General features: G+C 47.5%; 5 protein-coding genes across 5 annotated transcripts; 2 read left to right on the plus strand and 3 right to left on the minus strand.

Moving 5' to 3' along the window:
- Positions 1 to 601: 601 nt before the first annotated feature.
- LHYA1_G006425 (uncharacterized protein) lies at positions 602 to 1,711 on the minus strand (the record flags this gene model as incomplete). Its single annotated transcript, XM_031151364.1, has 1 exon — positions 602 to 1,711. The coding sequence occupies one exon, from the start codon at positions 1,709 to 1,711 to the stop codon at positions 602 to 604; it is 1,110 nt and encodes a 369-aa protein (XP_031003382.1).
- A 515-nt stretch (positions 1,712 to 2,226) lies between these two features.
- cgrA (rRNA-processing protein) lies at positions 2,227 to 2,711 on the minus strand (the record flags this gene model as incomplete). The annotated part of the gene is made up of 3 exons (XM_031151365.1): positions 2,227 to 2,367; positions 2,435 to 2,580; positions 2,636 to 2,711. The coding sequence occupies 3 exons, from the start codon at positions 2,709 to 2,711 to the stop codon at positions 2,227 to 2,229; spliced, it is 363 nt and encodes a 120-aa protein (XP_031003383.1).
- Positions 2,712 to 3,576: 865 nt separating this feature from the next.
- On the plus strand, positions 3,577 to 4,698 carry arg-13 (Amino-acid transporter arg-13; the record flags this gene model as incomplete). The annotated part of the gene is made up of 2 exons (XM_031151366.1): positions 3,577 to 3,687; positions 3,835 to 4,698. 2 exons carry the CDS (start codon positions 3,577 to 3,579, stop codon positions 4,696 to 4,698), a joined length of 975 nt encoding a protein of 324 aa, XP_031003384.1.
- Positions 4,699 to 5,353: 655 nt separating this feature from the next.
- On the minus strand, positions 5,354 to 7,559 carry sdh1_0 (putative succinate dehydrogenase [ubiquinone] flavoprotein subunit, mitochondrial; the record flags this gene model as incomplete). Its single annotated transcript, XM_031151367.1, has 6 exons — positions 5,354 to 5,573; positions 5,631 to 6,854; positions 6,902 to 7,230; positions 7,278 to 7,351; positions 7,404 to 7,458; positions 7,518 to 7,559. The coding sequence occupies 6 exons, from the start codon at positions 7,557 to 7,559 to the stop codon at positions 5,354 to 5,356; spliced, it is 1,944 nt and encodes a 647-aa protein (XP_031003403.1).
- Positions 7,560 to 8,835: 1,276 nt separating this feature from the next.
- On the plus strand, positions 8,836 to 11,565 carry CDH-1_0 (Cellobiose dehydrogenase; the record flags this gene model as incomplete). Its single annotated transcript, XM_031151368.1, has 7 exons — positions 8,836 to 8,884; positions 8,931 to 9,142; positions 9,192 to 9,334; positions 9,386 to 9,912; positions 9,959 to 10,137; positions 10,184 to 11,263; positions 11,308 to 11,565. The coding sequence occupies 7 exons, from the start codon at positions 8,836 to 8,838 to the stop codon at positions 11,563 to 11,565; spliced, it is 2,448 nt and encodes an 815-aa protein (XP_031003404.1).
- Between the last annotated feature and the right edge of the window lie 6,019 nt (positions 11,566 to 17,584).

The following is a 17,584-nucleotide window of genomic DNA, read 5'->3' on the forward strand; positions in this document are numbered from 1 at the left end:
GGGTTTCGTGATTAATCCTTCCGCTTATGGTTGTGAATGAACTTTTGATTAATTACAGTATAAATATAGATGTGAATGTAGAATGTTGATATATTATTGTTTACAGATATTCTCTAGTCACAGGTAAAAATAAGTTTCAAGTTGGTCCCTTGTAGTTGTGCCCGTCCTGTCCTGTGATGCTGTCAACAGGGATCACGAGTAGAGTGACGGCTTCAGCCCAGGATCGTCGTCATCGCGGCTACGAATCATTTTGCCTGGCTCGTATCATATGTGCTCGAAACAGGAGTAGGTTCGTATTGGAATTATAAACACCTGAGGAGTTGGAAAGCAACCTCAACCCTGAAGATAATCTTCGGGAGAAAAAGCACCTCCGGAGCAAAATACTATCATGATACCAATACCCATATCTTCGGCGCCCGATATCCAGCAACAGCTGACTGTTATACCCACCTGGTGTTCAACTCTAGGGCTGATGAATTATGCTACTCGGCATCAAATCCAGGGAATATGCGTAATCATGTCGTACCGCTTCCTGTTAATCCCTAGACAAGAATAGCTTCTCTCAAGTCTTGAGCCTATTAGCCCTCTACCGTACAGCCTTTCATAACTCATCAAGGAGTCTCAGCCTCGGATCATCCCCCAAATCTTCCTCGTCTCCATCCTGCAATCCCTTCAACTTACCACCTGTCGCTACCCCCCTCGGCAAATTAAACACCCCGCCGCCAATCTCCGCCACCTTCTTCTCCAACTCCGTCATATTCACCCCCTTAATCACTCCAGGCCCTTGAGTCTTCGCAGGTGTATACCTCAGGACCACAAGCGCAAGCACAAGCACCGCAACCACCGACATAACAATCCACAAAAACCTCAGCCTCTTCCGCGTCTTCTCCTGCCACGCGAACTCCGCTCTCTCCCAACCCTCCACTCTCTCCCTAACAACATCAACTCTGCCCCCTAGAACAGTAATCTTCTCCCTGCCTTGCACTATGCGTGCCTGTAACCCCGCAATCCTGCTCTCTTGACTCTCAAACCCCTCAAACGCGTTGATATGGCTACTGATATCACTAACAATCTCCTCGCTCTCGGTCTTGAATTCCGAGTTGAGGGCCTTTGTCATGCCTGCTAACTCTTTCAGGGATATGATTGTGTTTTGTAGTACGCTAAGTTTCTCGAGGACGCTGTAGTAGGTGTTGTCTAGGCGGCGAGTTGTGTTATCTGAGAGGGTGTTTAAACTCATTAATGCATTGCGTAGTTCACTGTTACCACAAGTACAAATATCAGTGAGATGTTCTATTCCATAGTTTGAATTCGATATGATATGGGGCATGAGGGGAACGAACGTAGCTCTCAAAACCCCCTTCTCCTTCTCCTCCATGACCTCTTTATCTCCTACCTCCCTCCTCTTCTCCCCCTCGGACGGAATCGGCACCTCAAACACACTGGCCTGGCGACTCACATCCCGACTTTCAGTTGGCTCGCTCCTGCTTACTGAGGGTTGTAGAGAGCTTTGCGGGAATTCTCCTTCTGGTAATTTGTCTTTGTCTTTACGATGTAGATGCGGATGGTGATGTCCATGGTGGTTGCGAGCATGTAGTTTGGAGGTGCCGACTTCGGTGATTGAGCGGGCGGCTTGCCGTTGGGGTCTAGTCGGGGAGGAGGTGGTAATCTCTGGGGGTTTGGGATAATCGTAGATAGGGATGGGGATTGACATGGTTTGTTCTTGAGGAGGGAAGTTGTGCTTTGAGTTTGGAAGTTCACGCTTTCTCAGCCTTGTACGGGAGCTTGAGCGAGCCCGAGATGCAGGCATGTGAAGATGGATTTTGTCACAAAAAAGCCTCTTAAACTTTCCCATTGTAAAAATGTAATTTATGTGGAATAATAATAAAAAACTCTGGGGGTTAGTTGACGGTGTTGTAAATTCGTTATTCGTATGTGAACTTGCTTCATCAAAAGCCCATACAGTATAGAGTTTGCATTCCTTGTGAATCATATTCCGATCACATTCGGTGACCTATGCCCGAGGCTTTATATTATCATATGCTTGCCAAAAGAGAGCAGCACGCAAGAGGGCAGGTATTTGCGTGTCTTTCTGTGCGCTGCCGTGTGGTATAAACGTATCCGCCAACTTGCTGAGCAGAACAACTCAGAGTCCAGCCACTTCACAAACGCCATTTTCAGTCCCCAAACGCCAGTAATGCCGTAGAAGCTTGTCAAGATATGGCCACATCAAGACTTCAACATCTTATTCCTCTTCTCCTTCCTCTTCAGCCTTTCAACCCGTTTCTTGTGCATCGTCTCGGCCAGCTTCTCGTATCTAGCTTTCTCCTCTTTGACCGCACGTTTCTCTTTAAGCGCCGTGATCCTCCTCTGTGGCAGCACAATTAGCTCTTCTCTTCTCTCCTGCTAAACGCGCACCAGCAGAACCATAACCTACCTGTCTCTCAGTCTCCTTCTCCTCCTTCATCTCCTTCTCCTTGGCCTTTACAGCAGCCATGAACTTCCGCTCTTCTTGACGTTTCTCATATGTACCATTGCCTGCTTTAGGCCGGAATGCAGACTTTGGTTCGTGCCATTGCTTGCCTGGGAAAGAATTAGCTGGAGGCTTGAGAAAGAGAGGGAGGGTGGAAAGGCAAACCATTCTTGCGCATGCCCTGTGCTGGGACAGTTGTGGGTAGGCTTGGCGCAGTAGCCGTTGCTACTTCTGTAGACATGATAATCGGGGATATTACGAGATATGACAAGAGTGCTTAATATTTTGTAGAAGATGTTGTCCCGCACCCAGATTGCACGGCCGGATTATTTTCTACTGTATCGTGAAGTGGGTCGGAAAAGTTCTTGATCTAATCTGATCTGATAAGATTTTGCAGGGAATCTCCACCTCGTTACAAAAAGTGCGGGCTTTTTTCCTCGTGCTCGTGCAATGTCACTCGAGAATTTGATCCCGTTCCCTTCTCTTCCCTTCCCACACTCCACCACAACCTGGCTGGCTACAAGTACCTAATGAACACAAACTCAATATAACAGTCCCGCTGCTGAGGTGGCCTTCCATTGCTTTGCAGGGGTTCACAAACACAGTAAGACTCTTCTTGCCTTCATTAGCACCCCTCTTGACCGCCCCCCCCGGGACCCTCTACTTTGAAATGCTTTTCTCGATACAACGCACTCGGCGCACCTTTTCCCCACAACTACTTGGCACGATAACCTGGATTGTAAACTGAGAAAGAGAAGATCATCTTCCCTTTTTCTTTTTCCTTCTTGCTTGCTCTCTTCCAGCCCACCTGCCCGTCTCGTCTTCTCCTTAAACGGATGGTCCATCCCCCCCGCGCTTGGCTATATATCTTCTGCAAAGCCACTCACTGTTACATCGTCCCTGTGCCTGTCGTCATCCCGACACCGCAGTTCCATGAGTCTATACATAGAAGCATCAAGAAGCACTTGAACACCCCAATTCGTCTTTTCTAAAGACCTGGAGTACTGTACTGTACTACCTTCGGAAAATATAATATCATCCATCGTCCATCTGCCCCACTACGAAATCACGGAAACGCCGCATTTTTTGGATTGTCAACGACCAAGATGGCAGCAGCAGCGACCAAACCAGAGTTCTCTTCTGATAACTCTCCAGCCATCTCCGTCAAAGGCAAAGAAGCCATAATTGACGCCATGGAAGATATAGTCTTTGGCTCTGTACGTACTTATACTCCCCAATCCAAGAAACTCGCGTCACACAAACCTCCAAAACCATATCAGTACTCTCACTCTCACTCTCATGCCAACCCTCTTGCACGCGTGTAATATAATAACAATTGCTAACATGTCGTATCAATATTACAGATCGCAGGTATAGCGGGGAAATACATCGAATACCCATTCGACACCATAAAAGTGCGCCTCCAATCCCGCCCAGACGCCTACACCGGCCCCCTCGACTGTCTGCGCCAATCCCTGCGCACCGCCCCGCTGCTCTCTCTATACCGCGGCATCAGCGCGCCTCTGCTCGGCGCTGCGCTCGAAACCTCATCTCTGTTCTTCTGGGAGCGCGTCGGGCGAGAAACGCTTTTCTGGGGCGGGTTTTACGAGCGTGAGAAAGTGCTGCCACTGGGCGCCTTGTGGTGCACTGGTGCAATTAGCGGTGCGTTTACGAGTCTGGTGTTGACGCCTGTGGAGCTCGTCAAGTGCCGCATACAGGTTGATGGGGAGGGGAGGAGGGGCAAGGGGATCCGGGATGTGGTGAGGGAGGTTTGGAGGAGTGAGGGCGTGAGGGGTTTTTGGAGGGGACAGTTGGGGACGTTGATCAGGGAGACGGGCGGCTGTGCTGCTTGGTTCGGGAGTAAGGAAAGCATGACGCTCCTCTTCCGCCATCTCAACTCCACTCCATCCCCCAAATCTGCCACCTCAGCAATCCAATCCAATCCACACGACCTCCCTCCCCTCCCCCTCTGGCAACAAGCCCTAGCAGGCGCCAGCGCAGGCATGTCCTACAACTTCCTCTTCTTCCCTGCCGACACCATCAAGAGCCGCATGCAGACCGGCGGCAAACAAGCCTTCTGGGCCGAGGGCACAGCTATCTGGAGACAATACGGTCTCCGGGGTTTATATAGGGGCTGTGGCATTACGGTCGCGAGAAGTGCGCCCAGTAGTGCCTTTATTTTTATCATCTTCGATGCGCTGAAAGCGAGGTTTCACGTTGGCCCGTAGGCGTAGATGGAGGTGCATGCTTGGAGTAGTTTGGATTGATCGATCGATCGATCGCTTGCTTCATTTAGAATTGATGGTATTTTCTTGCATAAGCGGGTTGGCGTTGGGAATAGATGCATGGTAGATAGAAAGGATGCTTGATTTCCCTTTCATTTCATATGGGTGGCGCTTTGCATATGTCCTGGCGTTTTCAGGGGGGGAGCGGGGTTGGAGAGCATGCATGCATTATTTAAATATAGAGAGAGAGATGCCTGCCAATTGCAAAGCCTATATATAGAACAGTTATATTAGTTACTTACAGCAATGGATCAAATCAAAAGTCAATTCGGAATATTCGATCTGCATGTGCTTCAAGAAGTCACTCATAGCTATGTAATCAAAAGTCAATTCGGAGTATTGAATGGACTGCATGTGTTTTGATAAATTTGTATTCTTCATCCCTACCTACGTACATACACAAAGCAACTCAACCAACCATTCATAGCAAACAAGCACCGCACCGCACCACCAGCACCGCACCACCCGCAACCGCAAAAATATGCTACTGCTACAGCTACACTCGGAAAGAGTCCCCGTGACTAAAACATGCTTCTTCTCATCTCATAGCCCCTCGATCGAGTATAAAGATAAATATGCAATTGCTAAAATATTTCATCTAGTAAACACGCTTGAAAGGTGGCACGGCCTTGCACTCATTCTCATCCAGCGTGTTGGCTACGACGGCTCGGTATGTTAGGTCCGTCTTGCCATGGGGCTTCTTCTGGAAACTCAAGGTGTGCTTCATCCACTCCTTGTCGTCTCTTTCGGGGTAATCTTCTCGGGCGTGTGCACCGCGGGATTCCTTTCTCGCGACTGCGGATTCGGCGGTTTGGACGCTTGATAGGTTTGTTAGTACTGTTGTTCTAATAATAAGAAAGGGGAAAGGGACTTACGCGCAAGTTAACAAGTTTCTTAATTCTAAAGTCTCGACCAAATCCGAGTTCCAGATCATGCTTCGGTCCTTGATTCCGACATCCTTAAAGGTCTGGTCGACCTCGTTGATCTTCTTGACACCCTCTTCCAAACTCTCTTGCATACGGAACACACTTACGTCTGTCTGCATGGTCTTTTGCATTGCTAGACGGACTTCGTGTGTGCTCTTTGGGCCATCGGACGTTCGGATTTGGTCTAGGACCTTGATGGATTCAGCACCGGCGTCGGCGCTGATTTCCTTGTGGGGCATGCCTGGCTCAAAGTTATCCCGGACGGTGTGGGATACGGCGCGACCAAAAACGATCAGATCGAGGAGAGAATTGGCTCCCAAACGGTTGGCGCCGTGAACTGACACGCAAGCAGCTTCACCGCACGCGAAAAGACCAGGTACGACCTGGTCCTTACCTTCACCATCAACAGTGAGAACCTCACCAGTGTACTTGGTTGGGATACCACCCATATTGTAGTGAACTGTTGGTAGAACTGGAATAGGTTGCTTCCGGACATCGACACCAGAGAAGATAGAAGCAGTCTCGGAGATACCTGGAAGACGCTCGTGGAGAACCTCAGCTGGCAAATGGCTGAGCTGGAGGTAAAGATGGTCCTTATCAGGACCAACACCACGCCCCTCACGGATCTCCATTGTCATTGATCGAGAAACGACATCACGACTGGCAAGATCCTTGGCGGTTGGCGCGTAACGTTCCATAAACCGCTCTCCCTCAGAGTTCAACAAGTATCCACCTTCACCACGAGCACCTTCAGTAATCAAACATCCAGCTCCATAGATACCAGTTGGGTGAAATTGGACAAATTCGAGATCTTGGTTAGGTAGACCGGCGCGAGCAACCATAGCCATTCCATCACCCGTGCAAGTATGCGCTGAGGTACAACTGAAGTACGCACGTCCGTAACCACCAGTAGCCAAAACAGTGTTGTGTGCACGGAATCGGTGCAGAGTGCCGTCTTCCTGGTTATACGCGATAACACCCTTGCACTCGCCATCCTCCATAATCAGATCGAGAGCAAAATATTCGATAAAGTAATTTGTGTTGTGTCGGAGAGATTGGCCATAGAGAGTATGTAGGAGAGCATGTCCGGTTCTATCCGCAGCAGCGCAGCATCTGTATGCTTGTCCACCCTTTCCAAACTTTTGCGATTGACCACCGAAAGCACGTTGATAGCTGCAAACATCAGCAAAGTCTTCATGGTTAGTAAGTATGAAACTCACATCTTGCCATCGTCGGTTCTTGAGAAAGGGCAGCCGTAGTTCTCCAACTCAATAACAGATTTTGGGGCCTCTCTTGTCATATAATGAATTGCATCCTGATCTCCTAGCCAATCCGAACCCTTGACGGTATCGTACATATGCCATCTCCAGTCGTCCTCGTGCATGTTACCCAGCGCAGCATTGATACCTCCTTGTGCAGCTACCGTATGACTTCGAGTTGGAAATAGTTTCGATATACACGCGACGTTGAAACCAGCCTCGGCAAGACCGAAAGCTGCTCGCAGACCGGCACCACCGGCTCCCACAACAATCGCATCATATTCGTGATCCTAATAACCATCAGATGAAAGCCTTTAGGCATAGGTAGGGTACATACAACGACTGGGTATTTGTGGCTAGCGAAGGGCGAAGCTTCCTTGGCTCGGAGGGGCGCATTTGTTATTATCCTGGCTGCAAGACTCTCAGCTTTGTTTGATACTTGCAGACGGTCTATATATCATACCTGCGGATCTTGTAGAAGAGAAGGTTCTTGTCTGGCTCTTCAATGCCTTCGAGAGCTATACACAGCATTAGCATAGGCTCATGCTACTTGGGCCGAGGCAAGAGGCAAGCATACCGAAGGACCAGCTGTACACCTCCGCATTGCAAACGAAGACATATTGGAAGGTTAAGTACCAGAGGAGAAGAGGGGAGAGGGGAGAAGAAAGAGGAGAGAAAAAGAAGAGTATGCTGGTTGTTTGAGGCGATTCCGACTTCTAGAATGTCGAGTTCGTTGATGCCGTTCAGTTGCTAGAGCATTTCTTGAGCCAATAGGAGGGCCGGTTATCTTTGCTTACAACCAGCTCTTCCCTTCCGGTTGCCTTTGCCGAGGACGAAATTCTTTCGGAAGCAACATCACGTGTAGAGTCGTTTCCGCTTGGTTCCGCTCGAGAATTCATAGCAATATCTGGCTTAGATTCAGACGCGTTATGAGCCATTTCTCTATCTAAATCGCCATCTATATATCTTCTATTACGCATTAGAGTCACGTGGTTTAGATCGGTCTTCAGGCACCGGATAATCAGCAGGCGGAATCCTGCGTGCTTGATGAAACGACTTCTCTACATCACTTGGCTCTTGTCCCTCGCGTTTCAATATTCATCTAATTGAGAGCGGCAAGGACGAGTATGAGTACTTTTCATTGGCGGAGTATATTTATGTCTAGAACAAGAGGCCAGGCTTTACTCTATCACACCGTCACACAGAACCCCGTTCCGTGGTAAGCAATACAGTACCTCGCGTTACCAGCTTAGGAATTCCCTCCTGTGTCTATCTAGGTTCCGGTATTAGCGATGCAGTACATCGCCCAGAGATGACTTTTAATTGTTTGAATCCACTCTGAATGTCCCAGGGCGGCGTCAGCTGGGTGCTATGTTCATCAAATTCTCTTTCCTTTTTACGCAATCAATTAGGCTCAGCGGTCTAAAGATCTGTCGTTTCCTGCGGCGTAGTGATTGTGCTGGGATCAAACAGCCGGTAAAACAATTGCACGCGTGCGGAGAGCTATTGCCGATGGGCCTGAGTTCCGTCTATATTGCATTTTTGATGTATTTTCAGCTTTTCCATCACGTTGCCCGGCGAATCCATCCGTGGTATCTCTGCATGGCTATGGTGGCACTATCTACACTAAACGGGTAATTTCCCTTTTCAAAATGTCATACGGCCCAGCCTTACCCCACACAAGCACTATGCACCAACAACCCGCATGAATCCCATTGCCACTCCATGGAAAGGCCTTTCATCTACTCCCTCCAATAACAATTGAGCAATTCCTGTCATCACGTTTCCTCAACGAGCCCACGGAAAAAAGTTATATCTTGCTCTGTGTCTCCTCTCTCCTCTCCGTTTTCACTTGTTCATCTCATTCTTGTGTTCTGGTGTAGTTCATGCCCAATATGAAGACAATTAACTTTCTCTGTGGTGTTCTTGGCTGTGCCTTGTACTGTGAGAATCCCAATTGCATGTTTATTCCATCCCTGACATAATATAGTTTTTTCACCCGTGCTGGCACAAGACTTTGCCGCTCATGGAACTTACACAGAGCCAAACACTGGCATCATTTTCTACACCAGCTATGAGGTCAATGGGACCGTCGAAGGAGATGGAGAGTTCTCATTGACCTCCTGGGGAGGCTTCACTTTTGGTATTGCTCTGCCAGAGAATGCCTTGACAGTAGACTCATTTGAATACATCGGATTGATTGTATGTTCCGATGAGAGAGCTGTCGAATTTGACGGAGCTGACCGATTAGATTGGATCTACACCTAATGGCACAGGGTGGTCTGGTATTGTCCAGGGAGACAATGTGGGTGCAGGTATGGAAAACCACCTAATGCTCTTAGCGTGGCCAACTGGCAATGGTGATGAAATCGCTACTTCCTTCCGATATACACCGTATGTATATTCTCTGAAGCAAGGAAATTGGATTTCTGACCAATAACGTAGTGGATATCTAGCCCCGGTTCCGTACGGGGGAACTGCCTCGGTTTACCCAATATATTCGAAAGTAAATGCCACCAATTGGACCCTGGTATACAAGTGTACAAATTGCTTGCTCTTCGATGATCCAACCCAAACCTCTTTCAATACCTCAACCTCGAAGGGAGGATTTGAACAAGGTTGGGCCCAATCCGACGCACCTCCCTTTGATAAAACAGATGCAAACTCCGGCTTTGACCAACACAATAATGGAATGGGAGAATTTTCAATCAAAGTTGCATCTGCTACACAGTCCGATTATTCCAAATGGGCAACCCTGACTGCTACAACTACATACACTTCAGCAACATCATCAGGAACTTCAACTCCAACTTCCATCTCGGCCAGTGCAGTTCCAACAGGTATCACATATGATTATGTTGTGATTGGTGGTGGAGCTGGCGGTATCCCAATTGCAGATAAGCTGTCTGAAGCTGGAAAGTCTGTTCTGCTCATTGAAAAAGGAGTAGCTTCCTCTGCGAGATGGGGCGGAAGTAAGCATCACTATAGTGTGTACGAGATGGAGCTGACATATCCTAGCACTTCGACCTGAGAGTGGATGGCTCGATGGACAGAACTTGACATGGTTCGATGTTCCAGGAGAATGCAACAGAATATGGAATGGTGGATCAGATGGTGTCGCTTGCACCGATACGGATCAAATGGCAGGCTGCATTTTGGGTGGAGGAACAGCAGTCAATGCCGGCTTATGGTGGAAGGTAAGAATTTCGCGTCGAGAAGCAAGACATGTACTGACTCCAGTAGCCCAACCCTGCGGATTGGGACGTCAACTTTCCAACCGGGTGGAAGTCTGCCGATATGTCAGCAGCTACCCAGCGAGTATTTTCACGACTTCCAGGCACCGATCATCCTTCTATGGACGGAAAACTCTATCTTCAATCCGGATTCAACACTATCCGAACAGGACTTGCCAATGCAAACTGGACTAGCGTGACAGCGAACGACGTCCCAAGCCAAAAGAATAGGACTTATGCTCATACCCCTTACATGTACATTCACGGCGAGCGAGGTGGCCCTATGGCTACCTATCTTGTAAGCGCGAGCAGCAGACAAAATTTCCACATGTGGTTGAACACCAGTGTTGAACGTGTCAACCGTGTAGGTGGGCATGCAACTAGCTTAGATCTTTTGGCAACAAACAATGGAGGATACACTGGTACTCTCAACTTGACCGCAGTCACCGGTCGTGTTATTCTTGCTGCTGGAGCTTTTGGAACCCCAAAGATTCTTTTCAGAAGTGGGATTGGACCTACCGACATGCTCCAAGTGGTTAACTCTAGCACTGATGCCTCAAAGATGATATCATCTAGCTCTTGGATTGATCTGCCTGTGGGATATAATCTTGACGACCACTTGAACACCGACTGTGTTATCTCGCATCCCAACGTCACTTATTACGATTGGCCTGCAGCTTGGGATACTCCAATTGCCGCCGATGCTACGAGTTATCTTCAAAGTCGCATCGGCCCTCTTGCTCAAGCAGCGCCAAATATCGGCCCAATGATGTGGGAAGAAATCACAGGTCCTGATGGCATTGTAAGACAGATGCAATGGACATCCAGAGTTGAGGGATCTGGTGGAGAGCCAGATGGCAATACTATGACTCTCAGTCTTTACCTCGGAAGAGGCCAGCTCTCTCGTGGTCGTACCACTATTGCGAAGGGTTTGAACATGGTGGTCTCTACGCTACCTTACGGAGACACCAATGATCTAGCATCTGTCGCTATAGCGATTGATCACATGAAGGCAGCACTGAGCACTATACCAAACATAACGCTACTGCTACCTCCTGCCAGCATGAGCGGCGCTGATTACCTCGCGAGCGTAAGTAGCTTCCTACATCTGAATTCACAACTAATACCTCCCAGCTCCCGCTCACCTACGCAAACATTGGAGCTCGCCGTGCCAACCACTGGCTCGGTACCACCAAAATGGGTACCGACAGCGGACTTACAGGCGGATCATCAGTCGTGGACTTAAACACCAAGGTTTACGGTACAGACAACATCTTCGTCGTAGACGCAAGTATTTTCCCTGGCATGCCAAGCACGAATCCCAGCGCCCTGATTGTGGTTGCAGCCGAGAAGGCGAGTGAAAAAATTCTAGCGCTCCGGCCGGGGTCTTGAAATCTCAAAGGACGCCCTGCCCTCATACATTTTGTATATACCTTCTCTTCGAACTTGTAAATACCTTTGATCTAGACACAGAAAAAATTGACTTTGCTTTGGCTCAAGAAATTCCATGTATCTTCAAGTTTACGTACCTGTGCGAACCCCGGACCCAAAGCATGCCTGTACCCAGGAATTGCATGCATTGACATCGGGGTACGCATATGCGTAATATATGTAGAAGAGAGCCACATGGCTCTGTACCCGCGGCTGAATACTGCCCTTCACGAATACCAACAAGGATCATTTAGCCACGAGCAGATATTAGACGAGGCTGGTTCTTTCCGTCCACACGAATAGGACTTCGGAATGTTCCCTCCGTACCTAGCTTACATGCAGGCTAGATGGCATTCAAAATTTGTGATAGCATTTGCGCATGTAACGATCAGGTCTCGATATCAGGCAAGCACCTAGCGCATTAATTCAACCGCTATCTCGTCTCGACTAATAGATTCTAGGACTCAGCCCCGTTTTTTTGTTCATTTCCTACGGTTGATCGGCCCTAGCATTATATTGTACTATACACGAGTTACCCTATTAGATTCTAAATTAAAGAATCCATAGTTTGACGTCGCACTTCTTCTGGTCGTCTATAGACCGGCGCCGATTGCTGTATGCCCGGAGCGGGGGTTTACACTGCGTTCCCCACAATACCAATCCTCACATCTTGTCTAGCCTGGCCCTCACTTGGCAGTGTACAGTACTCCTCCTACCTAGGTATTTTTCCAACGTTACATTCAGATTAGTCGCATTAAGAGAACGGTCACGAGTGGGCATGATCCGATTACTTTTGGTTTATTTTTGTTATATATAGGGCAGCAAGAATTATACTGGGATTTCGATGGCACATATGAGCTGTTTGAAAGCCAACGTAACGATGGAAGGGAGTAAGGCTATGAGGGGCTTGCCTGGTACGGGGCCGAGTAACAAGTTATATAGCTAGGGAGTGATTGGTATTGGGTGTTTGGTTGGAATATCTTTTGTTTGAAGTAATGAATCTGCTACTAAAATAATTGAAATAGCTCTAAATCTTCATCAAATGATCTAGAATGAACGGCAATGTACCCTGAAGTTGTCTGATCTCTTGCAACTGGCGTGAACTTGACATATAGCTGCGTCCAATTTCACGTTATGTGGTTTTCGGGTAGTCATCTAGGAGATGCAGCTTCGGGTTCCGAGCTAATCGTGGTTGCCAAACTTGAAATGGTTTGCCCAGCGGTTGAGCTTGAATTTGAAAGTGATGGATCACCTTCATCTGCTAGGCTTTCTGTACTTTGCAATAGTGTTGGCTGATTATGTGTCTCGACACATAGTGTAGGAGGTTTCGCTGGATTTGAAACTCGACGTCGTTTCAATGACCAGAATGATGTGGACAACTTGTTCTTGCATTCGATGAAGGTCGACGACGAATATTCGGTCCTTATGCCGGTGGTTGAAAAGAGACTTTTTGGCTCCAATTCACGATTGGGGCATGTAACACCCGGGCCATTGCCGAAAACAAAGCCGCCGTCTTCATAGCCTTGTAATAGGGCCAAGAAATCCTGCCCAAGTTGTGGCTTTTTGCATTTATATAATGCTTGGGTATGAGTTCCAGAAAAGGAAGAGCCATGTAAGTGGCTATCAATGATCTGTTGTCGAGGTCGCCATTCTATTTGATCGGCTAATCTTGAACCATTCGATCCCATGTTATGCTGATGAAGGAGATTGCTCACCGACTTGCCAGTTGCAGCAAGATAGTTTTTCCCTGAGGGTACGACTTTCCATGGCTCGCATAGGCAATCCGATGAAATGGGATCGATGCATTGGGGGAGTCCTCGAATGAAAAGAACAATGGGCTGGCACTTAGAGAGATAGGTCCAAGGTTGTTGGACTGGCGCTTCTTTGATCTCCATTATAGTTTCGGTACGAATTGTGTCCTGGAGTTCAACTCCACGAAGGAATTTAGGGCATGATTTTCCAGCCAGCTCTGCTTGGGCATTTGCCTGGTATAGCCTTGTACGAATCATGTCGAGGGTGTTCCATATTCTCAACCAGAACTCGTCCATTGGCCCACCTAGGGATTTGGGACCGCCCAAAGAGTTCCCCTTACAAACCCGGAGGGGAAGGCTCTCCACTATGGCATTCAATGTGGCCTCCGGGCTGCTTGTGTCTCCCGAGGGATATTTGATATCCGATTCCACATCATCCCTGAACAGCTTGCAACGAAGTTCAGCAATGGTACAACGAGCCATGAAGAAGACAACGCAGATTTCTGGTAACAGCCATCCAATTTTTTCCTCGGGGTCGTACAATAAGATATTGCGTCGCAACGCTGTTTCGAGAACATCGTATATAACCTTCGATTGAGGGAGCATCAGCATAGATGGAATGGAAACAGGTAACCAGCCGATTGACCCTGTTGCACCAAAGTATCCGAGACCATCGCTTCCAATAGTCAATTGGTAAGACTTGACATAACCCGACCCTTTAGAAGCAGGTGCTCCTGAGGTATAGATGGTGCTTGGAAAGCTTGGAGTTGTTATGGCCATGTGTACCTTTGGCACCCATCCAAGAAACGCTCGTCTATTCACCAGACGCTTTAGATCCAATGAACGAAACCACTTTTGAGATGTCTCTAGCTTCTGTAGAAATCCAGATGGGGCCTCTGAGGTCCAGGCACCATAAGTAGCTTCCCTCTCAACGTGCCACTGAAACGCATCGTCTTTATCTAGCTCTTCGACTGGGTAGAGTAAAGTTTGAGTGCCTCTTACTACGAGGCCTCCGTCAATATCCAGGACCCCCATAGATCGCGCCATTAACGCCATGTCTGCAAAGGCAATCTCCAGACCCTTGCCTTGTATTCGTTTGGGGTGAGCAAATTGCTGTGCGATTACTGACCGAGGGAACAAAGAATGCCAACATGGTGCATCTCCAGGGACTTCTTCTATATCAGATAGAGAGATCTCGATAATCCTCTCTGTCCTCGGAAAGTCATAAACTATTAATTGTATACGACAGGTCGACATAGCTACAGTAGCAAGCGGCGAGAAGCGTATCGCGGCGCAAAGCCATGATATGCAAGAGACGACTTGTACTTTGATCTCTTGACTTGCTCTCATGAGTAGTCGCGCGGTTGACTTGCAAGAATTGTCGAACTCGGGTCCGTGTCCACTATCAAGTACAAGAGTCATCTCAGGGATAGATTTCTCGGTAACTAATCGCAGTATCAATATCATTGCATCAATATCAGTGAAGAATATCCTACCTTCTACTGGTGTTTTAAGAATAAACTGTTGAATCAAATCCAAAATGACCGGACCAGCTTCTTTCCAATTAGCTTCAACATAGTCCTGGCATCGCATGGCAATGGCATCTTGTGTGTTGCCAGTTATTGTCATGATATCCCCTAACCTTTGGCCCGGGGAGCAATACTTTCTCAAATACTCTGGCACCTCCCAAATAATTTCATAATCGCTCCATAGGTGTGTCGTCGAGGAGGCTGCTCTAATTGCATGCTTTATGTACGCCACATGACCTCGTCGAGTTTTCTTATAGTCCTCTGAAGGGTACAGGAATGTTCTGAGTTTGGTTCGGAGAGATTGCAGTGCCACTGAAGTATCAAGGAACATTTTCATATCTGGCAACATAAGTGCAGCTTTCTTATACGACATATAGTCATCGACGTCAACGGCTTTTTCTGCACTGTCATCTGAGCTGTCCAAGTTCAAGTCCAATTCAGATAACTCGGGTTTGAGTGTGGCACAGCCTTCATCTTGTTCAACAAACTCATTTTCGTATATCCTAGATTCCAAGACTTGGCATACTCTCCGTGCGGCATCTTTTGCCTTCGCGTACACAAATCTGGCCGCAAAATTCTCTTGCTGATTGTGAGCATCGCCTTCAAGATTTGTACCGAAGTTCTGGAAGAGACGCCCGAGAGTCCGTTCGAACCTTTCGGCGCTGACTCGAAAGAGAGCTACATCATATAATATGGCAAGCTCGAAGTCATCTCTTAGCACATCTAGAAGGAGCTCTAGAGCATCTGACTCGTTTTGCAAAGATGTCACACTCGATGTCTTGCTAATTGTTGAAATAAGCTGCCGGTGATGGAGTCAGGGGCAGAGGGGACAAACTTTATTCTGGATAGACTTTGGGTTTCACTACTATCACATCAGCAATTTGTACCAAAATCTATTTTCTGCCACGCACTGTTCATCCATATGCCAAACCAAAATGGAAACTCGGGAAAACTCTCGCTTGCAGTCCTCGAATGTACACGGGTAGGGTAGCTTCCGATGAATCAATTGGTGGCGCCTGCAACTTGTGTCAAGATGTGCCGAAAATCAAATAATACATGTGACAAACAGAAATTCCTCTTTTCTCGAATAGCTCTGATAAGAGGTTAGTTATATGTGCCCATGAATCTGGTGGGTAAGAGACTTTACCTTCTGACATAATTCGCACGTGTGTAGAACGCTTTGCTTGGCCCTTGATGTTCTCCCAGAGACAGGTATTTCACTACCAGAATCAACCGATCGTGAACCATGATTTGGTAAAGTAGTGTCGCTTGGAACATCCATCGTGATATTAACTCTTTTGAGAATTCTGAATGTCGCAAGGCTGGGACTAAAGTGACATAAAAATACTCCTACTTCAAGAACAATTAGCACAGAACACAGCTATAGGAGCTCCCTAGCTAGACAGGTCTATAGCTGGGACAAGGTAGAATATCCTTCGATACTATAATATAGCTGCAATAAAGTAGCTGGTTGTAAGAAGGATGAAGTATTTTGGAATGAAAAGGTCATGAGGACTTGAGGTTCAAAATCGCCATGCGCCACTTTGCAGCGTCAAGCGCCTATGAGAGAGTTCATACTCGGTGAGCCGGATAAATAGGGATCCTGGTGCTATTGTATATAAATAGAATCTTCACCACATCTACTGTGTCCTAAATAGATATAGCGTAGCCTTACCCCGTAAGCTCTTACCATTAAAGTATTACCCATTCCTAGCCTTCCGTACTAATAATTGCTCCTCATTCAAGGTCAATTGCTTTGTTTTCACGCATAGAGCGATCAGCCGCAATTACAATACTAAGTGATCGAATAGCATCATCCATTTGCTGTGAGAGGTCTCGATCCTCGCGAATAGCATCCAGCAGAAATTGCTGCTCCCGTGCACAAAGCTCATAATGGTTCGGCTCATCCTCCATGGAGAGTACCTTATCGTGAGGACGCCCATCAATTATGGTATTCACGCGTAAGTTTGATGTCTTTGTGTGGCTGTTGATATCGGCTGAGCTATTATTTGCAGAGTTATGCTCTTCGGCACTAATCACAATCGATACTGAGCCACGAGGGCCCATCACGTCTTTGATAAAATATGCTGTCGCTGATATCACTAGAAAAATGGGAAGTCAGTTATTTCCTATTCAAGACGGTTTCGATGGCAGAGGGAGCTTATATTTCCACTTTAGGAAAGTTATAGGGGTTAGAGCACACGAGATGAAACATAACAGAAGGTGGCAGAGCAGAATCAAAGAGCCAGTCATCCTTACTAGGACCCCATCCAGATTCGTACCAGCCGACTGACCCATCAGCAAAAAGAACCTGAAGATGGCCATAATTGACCTGCCCATCGGACGGAATCTCATCCGTGAGACGGAGGCCCATGCCACGCACTTGGACAGGTTTGCTGTCGGTGATTTGCAACATGATATCGACATAGTGCACGCCACAGTCAACAACAGGATTCTTGACATCCTGAAGTAGGCGCTTGTGAATAGCCCAAGCCTTTCCACTAGATCGCTGGTTTAGGTCCTTGAGACTCTCTATGAGTCTAGTGCGACATAGAGATTGATTATGTAACACCTTTTATTCTCCAAGTACCAATTTTGAGCTGCTTCTCTCAGCGCTCTAAACTCCTCTGTGCTACTCTTTGCTAGTAAGTTCAATTAAAGTATCCCTACGGTGAACTGTATATACTGCTTAAATGGAAC

This window comes from Lachnellula hyalina (genome assembly GCF_007821495.1).
Source record: "Lachnellula hyalina strain CBS 185.66 chromosome Unknown contig00124, whole genome shotgun sequence".
In the NCBI taxonomy this organism is placed as follows: domain Eukaryota; kingdom Fungi; phylum Ascomycota; class Leotiomycetes; order Helotiales; family Lachnaceae; genus Lachnellula; species Lachnellula hyalina.